Source organism: Nilaparvata lugens, chromosome 5, assembly GCF_014356525.2.
Source record: "Nilaparvata lugens isolate BPH chromosome 5, ASM1435652v1, whole genome shotgun sequence".
Classification (NCBI taxonomy): domain Eukaryota; kingdom Metazoa; phylum Arthropoda; class Insecta; order Hemiptera; family Delphacidae; genus Nilaparvata; species Nilaparvata lugens.
In genome coordinates, this window is record NC_052508.1 from 25,528,441 (window position 1) to 25,544,712 (window position 16,272).

The 16,272-nt window shown below is 34.7% G+C and overlaps 2 protein-coding genes across 3 annotated transcripts in view; both read left to right on the forward strand.

Moving 5' to 3' along the window:
• LOC111047970 overlaps positions 1 to 4,868 on the forward strand; it is a 30,747-nt gene extending 25,879 nt beyond the window's left edge. For both annotated transcript variants that reach the window (XM_039428039.1, XM_039428038.1), the window contains 2 exons: positions 2,776 to 2,945; positions 3,940 to 4,868. In XM_039428039.1, the coding sequence (XP_039283973.1) occupies positions 2,776 to 2,945; positions 3,940 to 4,525 (756 nt within the window). In that variant the 3' untranslated portion in view covers positions 4,526 to 4,868. The remainder of the gene's footprint in view (positions 1 to 2,775; positions 2,946 to 3,939) is intronic.
• Positions 4,869 to 10,607: 5,739 nt separating this feature from the next.
• Positions 10,608 to 16,272, forward strand: part of LOC111047980 (zygotic gap protein knirps) — a 29,444-nt gene continuing 23,779 nt past the window's right edge. Inside the window, exon 1 of the mRNA XM_022333826.2 lies at positions 10,608 to 11,598. Within this exon, the coding sequence (XP_022189518.2) occupies positions 11,509 to 11,598 (90 nt within the window). The 5' untranslated portion in view covers positions 10,608 to 11,508. The remainder of the gene's footprint in view (positions 11,599 to 16,272) is intronic.

Sequence of the window (16,272 nt, forward strand, 5' to 3'; positions counted from 1 at the left end):
GTTGTGATACTAGGCGGGGTCCGGAGGGCCCAATAAAACCTTTCAAGAATTGTCAAATAACCCTTTTCCAGACCATTATGTTTTTATTGACAAAACGAAGCTTTGATGGGCTTGCCCCTCTGACCATTTCCTTACAAACCCGTTTGTTCTCTCTGGTTGGCTCAAAAAGGTGCTCATGGCATTAAGGCTGTTCGGTACACTTTTTTTGTTTAAATTGGATAATCTTTTTCAATATAATTGTTAAGATCATTATAAGAGTGACAAAAAGTGGCAACTGAAATTTTCAAGTGGTCTAATAAGCGAGTTATGGGTCGTTGAACTGTGCTTAATCCGTTTTCTTTCCAGATCATAAATGGTTTCGATTATATTAACAGAGAGAACTTCTCTTAAAAATTCAAAAAATGTATCTCTCCAAACTAAAACATTTTATTCCCCATTGTGCCGTGCTATGAATTTAGAAAGTTAATTTGGAATTTAGAAGCAAACACACAATATAACTTAATAAAAGGGATGCTTGATAAACATACCTAGTGCTAGAGAACGGGAATCCAGAAATGACAAGAGAGACAACGAAATAGAGAGAAGATATCAAATATATTGTCACTTCTTACAGTTAAAATTCAACAGTTAATAAAACAAAATGAAGTTACATCATGAAAACCGAAAATAGAATCACTAAATTAAGAAAATTATCTCCGATATAGCTAATTCGATAGTATCCTACTCTGTCTGCTTTACATTGAAAACATCTTAGATTGAATCATGAGAAGCTTAAAGGACTCTAATTTCAGAAAGAAGAATTGAAAGTTATCATAGATATTGCTCAGAAATTAATCATAAATAACAATAGATATTTTAAAAGAAAGATCAGCATAAAATTCAGAAAACTTTTAGAACATTCAGAACACACTTGGAAACTTTTAAAACACTATCAAAATGCTATCAAATGTTAATCATATCCATTCTGTATCTTTATTATTATTATGAAAGCTGCAAACACAAATATTCCTAAAAAATCACATCACGGAATTCTCCCTTGGAAAACTATTTAAAATTATGTGATATCAAAACAAATTTAGAAAAGTTTAGGGTCCTTGAAACTTCATTTGATCCTTTACAACTTTAAGATGAAAATATCATTTACAAAACATTCATGGACCTTTAAACATTATATTGGCTAATTCAACTCTTAGTAGTTTAATAGATTATAGAATATAAATTTAAAGAAAACTGAAATTCCCAGCTGGATCCTTACATAGAAAATGTGGCCTCACATTTCAATGTAAAGATACAATCGAAAATCTACTATTCAAACGAAATAAATATTTGTAATCTATTAATTCCCAAATCAAAGTTACGATTTAACAAAAAGAATCCAATTCTGCACGTTTTAATTGCTGATTTAAATGGTTCACGTTTTACACCCCTCCCATTTTTTGAAAGTCTATAGTCACTAAAACCCATTCTGCCACATCCGGAGTTCCTGGGATGTTTTGTTTAATTTGGAAAAAGTTGTTACCTCAAAGCTGTTTCTTCAATTTGAATCTAGGCTCGGTGATCGAGCTCTACACGTCCAGATGGACAGGAGACAGCATACCCCAAGCTTCTAGGACTGTCATCGATTCAGAGGCATCTCAGCGGCTTAAAGACACACGTTCACGAGACATTCATGAACCCGTAAATTGATGGACTCGTACATTGATGGACCCATACTTTGACCGCTGTTAGAATGAAAAAATAAACTAGGATAATACAAATTAACTCAACTTCAGTTATATCATAAAGTCAACCTACTTTAGGTTATATAAAACTCAAATCAATACTTATTACTTTAAAACACAAATAGACATTACCTACTTCAATATCTTGATTTAATAGAAAATAATCTATTTGTAATTAGGGTCATGCCCTTTATACAAAGAGATGAGTACATAGTATTCCATAATACATAATTCACTAGTTGATTGAATCACTTCATAATATGGTCTTTTGAGTATTGTTGTTAGTTTTGTTCAGTCTGTCTCTTACATGAATTACATATAGAGTGTAATTAAAAAAAATAAATTACATGATAGAATGATTCTTCCTAAAGAATCAAGAAAGCTTTTCATTAGAATCAGCAGAACAAATAAAATCTATAACACAAAATACGGTCATTTAAATTTAGGTTAATAGCTTCCTCTTCAAAAATAATTTAAAATCAAGAATATCTCAATTCCTTCTTATAGGTACTCCACATTTCTACATATTACACTTAAATGTATCAATCACAATAAATTTAATACTTTGATGGAAGCTTTCATCGATAATAATTTCCTTAATTATATTATAAATCTATGACGCACCTTAGTAGCGGTAATAGGAGGAAAATCTGCATTGCGAGGTGACAAATTTGATATCCTCTCTTCTCAATAATTTTCCCCGTTATGTGGTCTGTGGTGAATAGGAAAATAAAAAATATAGACAATACAAATAGACTTAGCATCGTTTAATGCACCGCAAAATTGTGTGCGTAACGTACTTTTTACTAGAAATTGTTTTTTAATTTTGAACTCTTCTTTATTTACCTATGAAAATAATTAAATAATAGCCTACTTGAGAAATTCAGTTCCTATGTACATGAAAATTTTTATTTTTGGGAAAATTTCGAGGGAGGGTTCCAACCCCTGTGACCCACCCCCTGGGTACGGTCTTGATATAGAATATATTACAACGCTATGACTATAATTGTTTTCCAAACTCGTCTCATCAGATGTAAATTGAATTATTTTACAGTTCATAATGATATTTGAAGCAACAAAGGCGAAAGAAGTGGATGAGCTTGTACAAGAGTTTGCAAGTGAAGTTTTGAAAATGGGATTCTTCGACACGGTTGATCCGGAAACGGCCAAACGAGTTTGCAAAGGAATGAGTGATCTCGAGAAATTGCTTCCTGAAAAACTAAAGTGAGTGATGTGGATTACCTATAGATCTACAATTCATAATAGTAGAATCTTCGTTAATAATATTTAGTAGAACTATGAGATACATTATGAAAAACTGAACTATTTCATGGAAATCGATATGATCAAAATATATTAATAGAATCCCCTTGTGATCCAGGGGTGATGTCCAAAAATTTTGTCACTGTTTTTTTGGGACCCCCAAGATTTAACTTTGAGCCCCCCAAGAATTCCAAGGACGCAGTCTACGTCCAAACCCAACCCTATGTATGTGGGCACCCCCTGGCTAATTGTTTCCAACGTTCCAAATGATATATCCTTCATTTTCCAATTTTCCATTGTATTTGATTCGTATATGTGATAGCAATTATTAATTAATAGCTTATAAAATGAAAAATCATTTATTTCACAATATCTATTCTGTAGATCTTTGCATTATTAATTTCTTTTATTTATTTATAGGTGTATTCTGTAGCATCTGTTACAAATGTTCAAGTTTACTAACTTGATAGCTATTCTCTAACCGCCATGCACAAATCATACTCACATTCTTATACAAAAGTCCTCATTTACAAGAATCTAGATTAAAGAGACTGCAGACTTTGATGGTTGTGTTATAATGTCACCAAAACATTATTCTGCAACCTATGTGTACAAAATTGAATAAGAATTGTGTTCATGTGAACTTTCAATGCCATTAAACCTCGATCATTAGTAAAGTATACTGGTTGTTCGGGGCGAGGGTGGGGGGAGGTAGCAGGAAGCCACCCATCCTTGCCTGACTGCTGTATTCCTTATTATGAAATTACGACATGCTGCTGGCTGGTTGACTTGAATAGCTGGATGATCAAATGCTATTGCTAGTAGTGTCTTGATGCTGTTGAAGGGGTGAATTGGTCCAGGGATCAAGTTATCACCGTATTTTCATTGCATGAATGTATATTTTGTGATCTATCACAGTCTACCCGAATTGAATAATGTGTGTTTAATTTTTCAGAACGACCAAATTGATCATGTCAGTTGCCAAGCGGACCAGCGACCCACTTCTTGCCTTCTCTCAACTTGGTCCCATCTACATAAGTCCCGATTTGAAAACAGGCGTCAAAGAGTCGGATGCATTCTTTCCTCCCGATGAAGAGGAAATCACATCCGCGGATATTGTGTATGAAACGGCAGAAGAAGTAGCTGCAGAGGAGGAAGAAGAGGGTGGAGATGAGGAGGATGATGATGAAGAAGGGGCGTTCATAATGGGGGATGAACCAGGAGAAGCGCAGGAGGGAGCTGCTCAAGAGGGGGCTGCTCCTCCAGAGGGTGCACCTCAAGAGGGTGCACAGCAAGCACCTGAAGAGGGAGCACCTCAAGAGGGAGAACCTCGAACTAGTGAGCCTCAGTTGGGAGGAGAAACTGGAGAGGGAGAGACTGGTCAGGAGCAGGAACTGGGTGATTCCTCTGCTCCTACTGCTGCAGAGTCTGATGCACCAGATGCAGCAAACGCAACAAGTGCTGAAGAGGTTACAGCTACTGAAACTGCGAATCAAGAGACTGAAACGGTTGCAGAAGAGCCTGCACCAGAGGCTAGTTGAAACGCGCAAATCAATCAAACTATTATTATTCTTCTGAATGCAAATGTATTCTAAACAGGTCCTGTTTTCCATTTCAGGACTTTTATTACCTTATACAAATGAAAAGGATGTTGTTTTACTGTTTTAAACGTTGTTTAGAAGTACCAATCATTCCTCACTTATGGAGGCAAATTTTTCGAATGTTACTGATATAATCATGTTGTAGTGTTATGTTCATGTTAATGTTCAGTTGTTATGATATTTTGTTGATGATATATTGTTATCTATTGATTACTTATTCTTGGCAGAGGGTTCCTTCATGATAGTTGAAAAATGCTGTATTAAAATAATTTTTTTTCAATTGGATGATAGTTATCTTTCAATTCTGCAACCTGAAATCAACCAACTCTAATTAAGAACTATTCACGTGTACAGTATAATAATATTATTCATATCTTCAAGATGATTTGACTTTCACATGTAACTTTTCTATCGAAAAATCACAATTGCTATTGAATTGATCACACTCTAATAACGCATGTTCAAAATTGTAGGAATATTATTGAGATATTCCTTATAAATATTTTATTCTGTATTGAAAATGTTTCTGTTTATTAAAATAATGTGTTACCGATTTGAATAGAAAATTTGAGTTCAACAGACGCTGATTTAGTTCATATTCTCACATGAAATTTTAAGGTTGGTCAATTCATCTGTGATTGATGAGACACTTCAACAATAAAAGTAGGCCTACTATTGTGCTGATTTTCGAATATTCTTCTCTAAATTGGACAGACACTCTACAATTTCTATGAGTGGCAGTTTGGGTGCATATTCGGGAATGATATTCATGTCTATCATGAAATTATAGTTCAAACTCTGGAATAGCTTGTGCATCACGGCAATAACCTTATATAAATATGAAGTTCAGAGCTATTCTGGTAATACGCGAGTTGTATTATTAAATTACTGTACTGGCTCTGAATTTCAAAGGGTTTTTTGAAGTATAAATTGGATAGGGAAATCCTCACCACTCAAATCCTCACAAAAAAAAGAATTGATTTTCAACTAGTTCTGAGAAGCATAGCCTAAAGATCTATTTGTGAAATCAAAGTTGCCTTTTTGAAGGAAACTTGGTTCTTCGCAGTAACTAATAAGAACAAGCACCAATAGATTCTGTATTTGCTATATGAGAGAGAGGCTTCCGGTTGTGTTATCAACATGCACATCGGCGAGCCATATTTGTAAGTGAAATTGGTACAATGACACTGTTTCTAACAAGTGAGTACAATACATCATACTCATACATAAATATGTTCCTTCTAACAAGCGACCGAGGCACCGAGGGTGGCTTTGAATTCGATTTCTTCGCACGCTCAGTCCTAATAACAAACTAATGCTGGCGGCTATTGTGAAGTAAATAATCTATGAATGTTGCGCTGGGCACAACAGAACCGGCTATCGCTTTGTCCCCGGCAGATAACAAGATCGAGATCACTTTGAAATAATAACAGTGCAGAATTACTATTATTTTAATAAGCAGGGCCGCCCTTATTATTTCGCGTAATGGGGCAATAAATAGAATGATCTAGTGTGGGCTCGCTTGTTGAAGTCGACGTCTAGAATTCGATCACAGCTCTCCAATTACGCGTCTGTGTCATTGCAATTTGATGTTGCTGCGACTTTTCTGACCAATGAGGTGCCTGCCTGCACCTGCTTTTCTCCAGTTCTGTCCATCAGATGCTTCCCCATTCCTCAACCGGACAATTACAGTACCTGAGAACTGTGCAAACTCGTTGCAACAAAATCGAGAATAGTTTGTCGCTGAGCCACACGATTTATGTTTATTAGGCCAACCAGCGCTGGAAAAACATTCATTGTTCTGTAGTTGAGATTCCAGCCATGCCTCCTGGCTGCTGATACACCGCTAAATTAGAATCGGAATTACTTCTTTCGCCTACTACTGTTATTCTGGAGTAATGTGCTATGTGTTGCCAAGCGAATTTTGTTGCGGGATGATAGCTGAGGTCAGTGAACCATCAAAGTCAATTATTGCTATCGATCTCTAATCTCTACTGTATGTTGTAATGAAAGTTTCTAGATTGACTCTGTGAAAGACATAAAAAAAATGTTCATTGAAAATTCGATTCTGGCTCTATGGAAAATCGAATACAGTACATGATTATTGAAAATAAAACAGGAATTACTATCAAATATCTTGTACTTACATTTTAGCTTCTTGTTCAAAAATTTCTTTATTGAGGACTATTTGAAGTTCACGGAGTGAACCATTGAATTTAAAGAGTGCACAATATTATGAACAGCTCATCATGAACAGTAAGCATTAACGGTTGCTTTTACGAACTCGTAGAACCCTCGTTCAAATATGAAGTTGGACAGGAGTTGATAACCTTATGAAAATCTAATCATCCAAATTATATTATTGAAAATAATATCTGAATTATATTTCACAGTTCTCATACAATTGCATAGTGAATTCGAAACTTTTTGTAAAATGTGGGTTATTTATCGAATTTCGAAGCTCCATTTATATAGCTGATACAGTAGATTTTTCTGTTCATATGAAAAATTATCGAAATCAAAAGGAGTTTCAATTCGAGTTTCCCCATGCATTTGTTTCAATTCGAGTTTCCCCATGCATTTCCCAGGGTGGGGGTGGGAAAAAGTTTAAGTTTATCTACCTCTTTACTGAGATTGATCGATCAGTGGGTTGAGGTATTTTTCAATAGTCTGTTTTTGACTGCCTCCAATCATTCATCTCTTTCAGAATAGGCTACACATGAATGAATACTCCACCATATCGACTTATAGAGGAGAAGTGATTAGTTGATTGAAATGATTGAGAAAGTCCTGGAATATGGACAAGTAATTTGAAATTATCAGAGTTCTCAGGAAAGGAGAGACTGATCGCTGGATAAAGAAAGACTTGATAAATGGCCACTACTAGCGTACGAGAATTCTAATAAAGTCACTACAATACTGCTGCACTCTTAGTGAAGTTTTCTCATCTTGAGACTAAACTTTGATCGATTGGGCAAAACGAGTAGATCCTATTCAACGTTATGAGATTTTCAAGCAACAATTCAAAACTGCTGCTAGACGGTGCGCTACTAGCTTGGGAGCTCCACATGTTATTTATTACGGGACCAGCTCAGATACCACCATTTGAATTTGAATAATACCTCCAAATGCTAAGTTCCCAGGAAGACTGTACGTAGGTCGATTTATCATTGTGCTTCAGAAGCCGTTTTGTTGTCGGAAAAGTCAAAGTATTAAATCAACAGGAAAACGTATTAGAATTTCGCAGTTCGCTCAACAATTTGCAAAAATATTTGTGAAATATTGCTTTACATTATTGTTGACCTCCTGTGAAAATACCCAAAATTATGGTCGGTAACATAGAAATTTATCGAATCTTACAAGATTAAGTGAACAAATTCCACATAATTTTGATACCTTTCCTCCATTTATTTACCCTACCTATTGTAATATCGACTTTATTCTCGGCGATTGAGGGTACGGTTTTCGTGCACCTTGGAGAAAACCGTGCTTGTCATTGTTAACTCAAGATTTATCGAATATCATAAGATTAAGTTCAACATAATTCTGATACGTCCCTTAATATTGATTTATCCCCTCAATAGAATAACGTATGTATTCTTGGTGCTTTGCAATTTAATTCTCACACCTTGAGAGAGTAAATAGCGCATCAATATTATATTGTTATATTCCACATGAAAATGATTCATTGAGTCATTTTTCAATTAATTTTTTCATGTAAGTTGAAAATTTGGAACGATCTTCTCACGTTCAAAATCTGTACGAATTGAAACGAGAAAACGTATAATTATATTGACAAATATATCAATCTTTATTCTCACTTTACTGATAAAACAATTCCAGAAAGACAAAATGTTTCTATTAAGGATTCCCATTGACATTTCCCCACTAATAAATTTCCTCAAAAGTATGTTGTCTGTATAGAATAAGTTGAGACTTGGAGAGAATATCTGCGTTGCCAAATTGTACTGAATTTTAATTGTTTCATGCAAATCCATAGGTCTGGATGGGATGTATTAGATGTAGAGGTGGCTATGATTAGACATCACAGTCGGTGCAGAGTTGCCAATTTGAATATAATCCAGTCATATGGGCTTGCATGAAAAAAATAGATTTCGCACTATTTGACAACACAGCAATTTTATAGTTTGATTACTCTGGGTTTCATCAACTGCGATCAGCTATCTCGAATATCGGTCCAATCAGCTGCTTATACCTTCTTAGCATCGAGTTGATTTGGAATTCCGAATATCTTTTAGAAATCAATCCCACTTGATGTAAAAATCAATTCTTGTGATCCAGTATTAGAAAGCAAAATTTGAAATAATGAATCTCCTAGGTGAACTATTAGCTTCTCGAAAAGTTATCGGGATTATAAAAATTAGATGAGAGCTTCTCCCAAAGCTTATCCCGAGTTAGCAGCTGTTGGTGGAAATGAGGTGAGAGGTAAGTGGAACATTACCGTAGTAAAAAGCTCACATCTGTAGAAAGCTTCAAGGAGATTGCTTGAAAAGTCCAATTTTTTGAATTGAGTTCTTGGAGTGTGAAGCTAAAAAAGATGTCTCTCCAAATAAACAGTAAACAAGGAGACAATGAACACTTTCAGGTGCTGATCTCATTATTTCCGAGAGCAGCTCGAATTTTCTCACAGTTGCAAATGCATTAAAGAAGAGCTCACCTGCAGATAGTGGATCCAGGTTTATGCTGAACTATTTCATGTGGCGGTTGAGAAGGTCACCCGAACCACGTACTATCCAATTAGAGCGGTGCTTTAGATGTGCAGTCTGATTGACCCAATCTTTGCTCTGATCTGTGGTGGTGGTGGCCTTAGCGACCAGCGCAGCGCAGCGCCACCCAATCCTGTTGCCGCTCTCCCAGTCATAGTGATATAGTACGTGACAGTGTTACAATGAATAACGCGTTTACTCACAAAGACGATTGTTTGCAGACTCAAAATCGCCAAACAACAAAATAGAATTCACTTGAATCATTCTAACATACAACGTGAAGAGGTATGCTTGTTGTCGCCGAAGAGATTTGCTATCGACCGCATTGTTATGAATACGTAGATCAAGCCATTTCTAGCATAGCCTACAGTTTGGCAAGATCCAGTTAATCGAATATTGAAACGATGCATGATTTAGATTGTAGATCATAATTCGCTGTCTATGCTGGCCACTAATTGGAAGAATCAATTGTATAGAACAATATAATAAAATAAATTGGGCTTTCAGCTAAACTTGGCAACAATGAATATCTTGGCAAAAATGAAGTGATGTTCACCTCTGATTACTGGAATTGGAATTATAGTAGAAGCATCAGAATATAATAATCTTCTGGGTTGCTCCAGCCAGGATAAATTATTATTTCGAATCATATCAGCAAGCCAATCCAACCTAGGCCTATTATACTGGCTTGAAATCAATCTAATTTTTTTCAACACACTCATATTATTTGAACAAATCATTTTTTTCATTCTCTCAGCGGAAAAAACTTTTAGTTCTCATTGATTATTTTTTTAGTTCTATCAATATTATATCTAACTAATTATATTAATTTTATAATTAATTGTATTGTAAAGGAAGACGATGGTGGCGATAATTAATTGTAGTTCTTATTAATTATTATTGATTGTATCTTTCGATCTTGGAGTTTTGAATTAGCCCATTTATATAGTCAGGTGATAATGTCATCCGCCTTACATGCAGATGAAAAGTTCACATTGGGAACACTTAGGTACGGACACGGAAACACCTGACGGACTTGGATAGTTGACCAGAGAACAGCTACACTCTAGTCACTGGAAGAAGCGACACAAATTTAAGTATTTCTGTTGCTGCTTTTCCAAAGCCGTGTAGCTTCTTTGCCAACAGTCGCACTGTAGTGACCATCACACTATCCTCGTCTATTCAGGTGTCAGGTGTCCTGCTTGTTGAAGAGGCGCCCTGAAGCAGGAAGCGCTGATCGCCCAGAGCTGGTTGACGGGCAAGTGCTGCAGCCTGGCGGAAGACCTGTGCACTGTGCAGAGTTCAGAGGTCGAAGGATGCGCCTTCATTGACAACATTGCTCTGCAGCCGCGAGCACGTGTGCTGTGCTGTGCTGTGCTCTGTTGGCTGTGCTGTGTGCGGTGCGCGTCTCCGACTCTCTCTCAACCAGCTAGAACGCGCGCGCACTCTGCCAATCGCGCCCGGTCCTACCATTCAATATGCGAATATTGATTTTCTCAGCAATATCTGACTCCAAGAACGATTAGAATCTGACTTTCCAAAAAACTGTAAAGCATAATGATACTGCAAAATACTTCATGTGTAGTACTTGCGGGAAATTTTTAATCACCGGCTCCAAATAGTGACTAGTTAATCAATAGATAAATCAGTAGTTATGGGTGAATGTTTGTGGTTCTAATATCAAAGGAAATTTTTAAAAATTTTACATGCCGACTGTTAATCATCAATCATAAAAACATTATAAATATATTTTCTTGATAAGTTTCATTTTTGCAAGTTGCCATAACTATTGAGGGAAATCAATTCCATGTGAGGATTAAGAATTTTGTGCTCCAGACTTTCAGTAACTAAACATTGTGTGAGAAAGAGGTAGGGACATTTACCGATTTAGAGCATCAAGTTTGATAACTGCATACGAATACCATTTTGTGTTGTTGAGGAAATTTGAAAAAAATTCATCTGGAAAACGTGACTGGGGATCATACAGTTTGCAATTCAAAAAACCGGGAATGAAGATTTTCGCTCTAAACAGCTGAGGATTCTATTGGAGAAACGTGAAGATTGTTGGAAGTATTGGAAACCTCGAATTGAAAACTGTTGACTGAAAAGATTTTGTGGACGAGAGGAGTTGACAGAACGACGCTGACAGCTCCATGGATTGGAGATTTTAATGGTGGTATAGGTGCCAAGGGGGCAATGGCGGCTGGGCCCCCCCCTGGACCCCCTCGATGGTGGGGCCAACCACCAGCCTCCCAGCCCCCTCCCCCTCCTGCATCAGCTGACGTTGTAAGTAACTATTATTAATAATATTCTAATTTATATTAACATAATAATTGTAATTTTATATAATTTGTTATCAACCAGAGAAATTCGACAATGGAATATGATCACTTCTTCATATCAAATTAATTGTTAGAGTAAATCCTTTTTTATGATGAACGGAGTTGAATGATCAAGAATACATCTGAGTTATCTGTAGCATTGAAAGAGGATTCAGATTCTAGTTCTACAGAAATAGATTGATTGAATTTGGTTTATTGCAGAATTTCATCAAGATAATAGAAGAATAGAGTCATTCGTTGGATACAACAAATTAATAGAAGGATTGAAAATGATGTGTTAGAAAGTTTTGTAGATGTGAGCTCTAAATGCTTGAGAAATCTCACCCCTGAATCACAAGTGCTGTTTCGGAAATTATCAAGAATTTAATCATTGGTCAAATTTCGAATTCTATTCCCATGGACTTCATTTTGATAGAGGTTTGTTTAGTGGAAATTTTACTTTATTGACGTTTGAAGGGGTACAAGCCCCTGAATCTCCCTCGTCCCTCTCTCCCTCGTCCCTCTCTCACTCTCAAGCCTCTTCATCTTCCTGATCTGAAGGATGAATGGATATGTGTTCAATTATGTGTTCAATGTATGTTCAATATAGTTCATTCAACATAATTGCTACAATTTATTTGATGGAATTGAATTACTCCAAAAACCAAGTACTCATAGTATTTTATTTAGGAGTACTTTTACTTTATAGAGTTCTATACTAAGCGAGAAGAATTGAGAACATTCTCTCGTTTCTCTATCCTGATTTTAGGTATAGTATACATAGCTAAACTTTTGGTTGTTCTTACTCTGAAAAATAAATACTCAGCCCCCCAGGCTTCAAGATTTTTTCTCCTCTCTTTACATTTTTCAGTTATAAATTCTGATTTTTATTATCACAAGATTTCCATTATACTGATAAGACGAGTGTTTTACTTTGTTGACCACAAATTTCAATACATTTTATTTTATTTTTCCTGAAATTTGAATAGGGATAATCTTAAATGGTATAGTTTCTAGCTGCTGCTGTGCAAAGGTATATATTCCATTTCACAAAGTAAAAATCTATAGTCTTGATAATATGAGAGATTTTAACACCTATTTTCAAACTGGCATCCTATAATTTAGTTTTTATCATTAAATCTAGTTCCTACTGGATTCCGATGTATCGCCTGGAGCTGGTCTGTCGGGACGCTTTATCGAATAATTCATATAACTACAAATAAGATATTATCTTAAATAATGCTTACAAAGTCAAATGCTCTAGAATTAATGAATCATGTTCACTCACTTGAATTTTCTTGTTGATCTGCCCTATTATCCTAGCATAAATTATTCTAAGTTGATCTGCTTAGCGCAGGAAAGACTATCATTTTGTTAACTTTATGAGCCTGCTTTTCATACTTTAACGTCCAAACTTCTCTATTACAAGACAAATATATACTTCAAATATACCTCAAATATACTTCTCTAGAAATAAAGAAAATACATAGACGTAAAATAATTTTCTATTTAAATTTAGATGAAAGCTTTTTAGTCCGATTATTTCCCAAAAATTGTTTTGTATACCGGTTGTTCATTTCTTCGGACTAATCTAACAATCACACCGTCCTCTCATTTATAGAAAAATATTCTGCAGCATTCAGTAATAATTTATTGAGAGATTATAACTTACACATCAGTAATGTCCCTTGATTATTGGGATGCCTCCCAATTCAGTTTCTCTGAGAAGAAATTTACTCATGTAAAAATGTTTCTTGATGGTCTCATAAATGAACTTATAAATGCAAACGAGCGAAATGAGAAGAATGCCGGGGTTTTGTGTGGAATCAGGCCGTCTACCATATCCTGTGTTCGAGAACGTTCAACAATAGAAAGGTCTATCAGTGCACTCTGCATGACAAAAAACACTGATTGTAGGAAACACTGTTAATAAATGAATAGAGTAATTGTTACGTGTTGGGCTCTGCACTTGTTTGCTACTGTTTTAAGAGAACATCGGGGAACTCCCATTCAACCGTTAATTGCCCGGATCATAACATAAATTGTCTCCACATTCTGTGTCTCTTGCTTCAACTTCCCAAGTCGATTCATTCATTCCCAACCGCCTCACGCACAAACTTGGCTTTTATTACAAATTCAGTTATGTAGTTGCAATATGCACCCGAAAAGAGTCATTGCTTCCCTTGATAATGGATCATTATTATTATTATTATTATTGCTACCAATATAAGCTAAAATTAGCTTCACGGGGTAGCCACAAAATCTTTATAACAATTATGGATATCTAAATAAATCCTTTCAGTTCATACAATTGTCATTATTATTGTTATTATTATATTATGGAGATCTAAATAGATTATAACGACGTATGTGATAAATATAAGATATTATTATTCTATGATTACTCTAATTTGTAAACTGTCATATTATGTCATATGAGAAAAATTTGAATAAAAAAGTAAATAAGTAAATGAGATTCTTATTATTATCAGAATGTTGATGATTTAAGATAAAGGAGTTCTTGATCATTTAATTTTCATCGTACAGAGACTTGGAAGAATATTCGTGAAAAAAATAGTGATTCTAAGATCTTTTTGGAAATTGAAGTTTACTAGAATATAATCATCACGTGCTAGTAACAAAATTAGATTACTTTGTATTGCTTGATAAAAAGTGAAGAATGCTCTCATTAGTCAATGGATGGGAAAATCAAATCTATTTTGTAGATCTTATAATACTGCAGGACTTCACTACTCTTTGATAACCAGTTTGATGAAAATAAATATTTATACTTTCCATGCCTATTTATATATTCACTAAAATCAGCATAAGGAGTCAACTGTTAACTGCTAGTGATTGTTAGGAAAGAAAAAAAAGTCGGAAAATTGTGGAGTATTATTCATTATTGACATACATTTAAAATGTTTAAATGAATGTTTATTTCAAATTACGAGTATCTATTTCCATTATGTGTAGTGTTACAGTTGATGAGTAAGTTGTGTTATAAATCTTCATAATTATTTGTCTCAGCTTCCTATTGTTCTGCTCTTCTTTAATTTGTGATTTACTTTTTAATTTGTTGTATAATTTGTAATGAGTAGGATGTGACCTAGTTTCCCCATTTATTTTTTTTGTTCATAGTAAGTTCTATATTCTTTTTTTCTGACAAGTTTATCATACAATACCTATAGTTGTGTTTTCTATTTTTTTTTTGGAAGAATAAATTTCAATTTCAATTGTTCGAACTCACTGTCAGCGCATAAGTTATTCTTTGCCGGTATTGTCAATATTCTGACTCAAGTTGAGAATATTTATTTTATTGATTTGTATAATATAATTTTTATGTTGAAAAATGAATTTGAATTTAAATATGATATCATGATGCATATACTCATTCTGCATGCTTCATTGATCTCCCAGAGCAGTGAATTTCATTTCCTGTTTTTCACGCTTTCTTGTTGTGATATCGTTTCTGTTTAGGGCCTACTGCTAAAGTCTTGGAACAATCCTTTAATGCCATCAGTGATATGTTTGAAATTATATTTCAAGTAGTGTCTGCATTTTGGTGGTCAAGAAGAGATAGTGATTTATAAAATATTGATTTTAGAATCTCATCTGAAAGTAATTATTCACAATATTTATTGCATTATTTATTCACAATACAAATTACACTAATGTAATAATATTGGTAGATAAAATAATAAGGTAGTCCTTGTGCTATTTCTCTTCCAAATTTAGGTGACACAGTCCCAGTTAGTCTTTATCGTGTACAATTTCTATACAATTTTAGTCCAAATTAAACATAAAAACTATAAATTTTGAATTTAGATGGTAATGAGATAACAAAGCTCAAGTCTCAAGTTGAGTAGTTCCTGAATATAAGCTGGGTGTTCTCTTTCCTAATCAGAAAAACTCGGCTATCATTGGTTACTTCAGTCCCAGAAGTTTGGCAGCAGATGTCGAAAGTTGGACGATAAATAAAGCTTCATTTAAATGTGTCCACAAAGTTGAGAGTGCTGGAAAGACATTATTCTGAAAAATGTAGCCACAACATAAAATATGGATTAGAGAAGCATCTAACTGACCTAAGCCTCTTCTGTCATGAATAAAATATGAGTATAGCTTTTCCAGAGTTATACTTCAATTTCAATCTATGGAGCATAATCGGGGATAACAGGTTTTCGAATTTTGTATTCACCCAAAATTCCGGCTAATTTCGTAGGCTTTCGTTAAGCAATCTTTGTATGATAAAATTTTCAGAAAAATAATTTTGTTACCGTTAAATGAATTTGGAAATTGTAATTTTTTGTGCGCATTCTCCAAAATTCAATCAAAAGCGGCACCATTTAAGTGAGAAACATCTCATTAGATATTCCATTGAGCTACCGCTGGTTTCAGATCTATTATGGTATAAATTTGTGAGAGGATCATCTCTCCAAAGACTTACTACCATTTTCAGAATGACAGACTGTTATCGATCCACAGATCTCGATAAATACTTTCAGCTCTGGGTTATCATTCAGTAATTCACGAATTTAATCTCCAAAAATTGATCATTCTTTTTCGAAAGTGGAGAAATTAAATTTGAATTACCAAATTCTAAACTGAAAAAGTCATCAAGCCTTACCAAAAACACTCA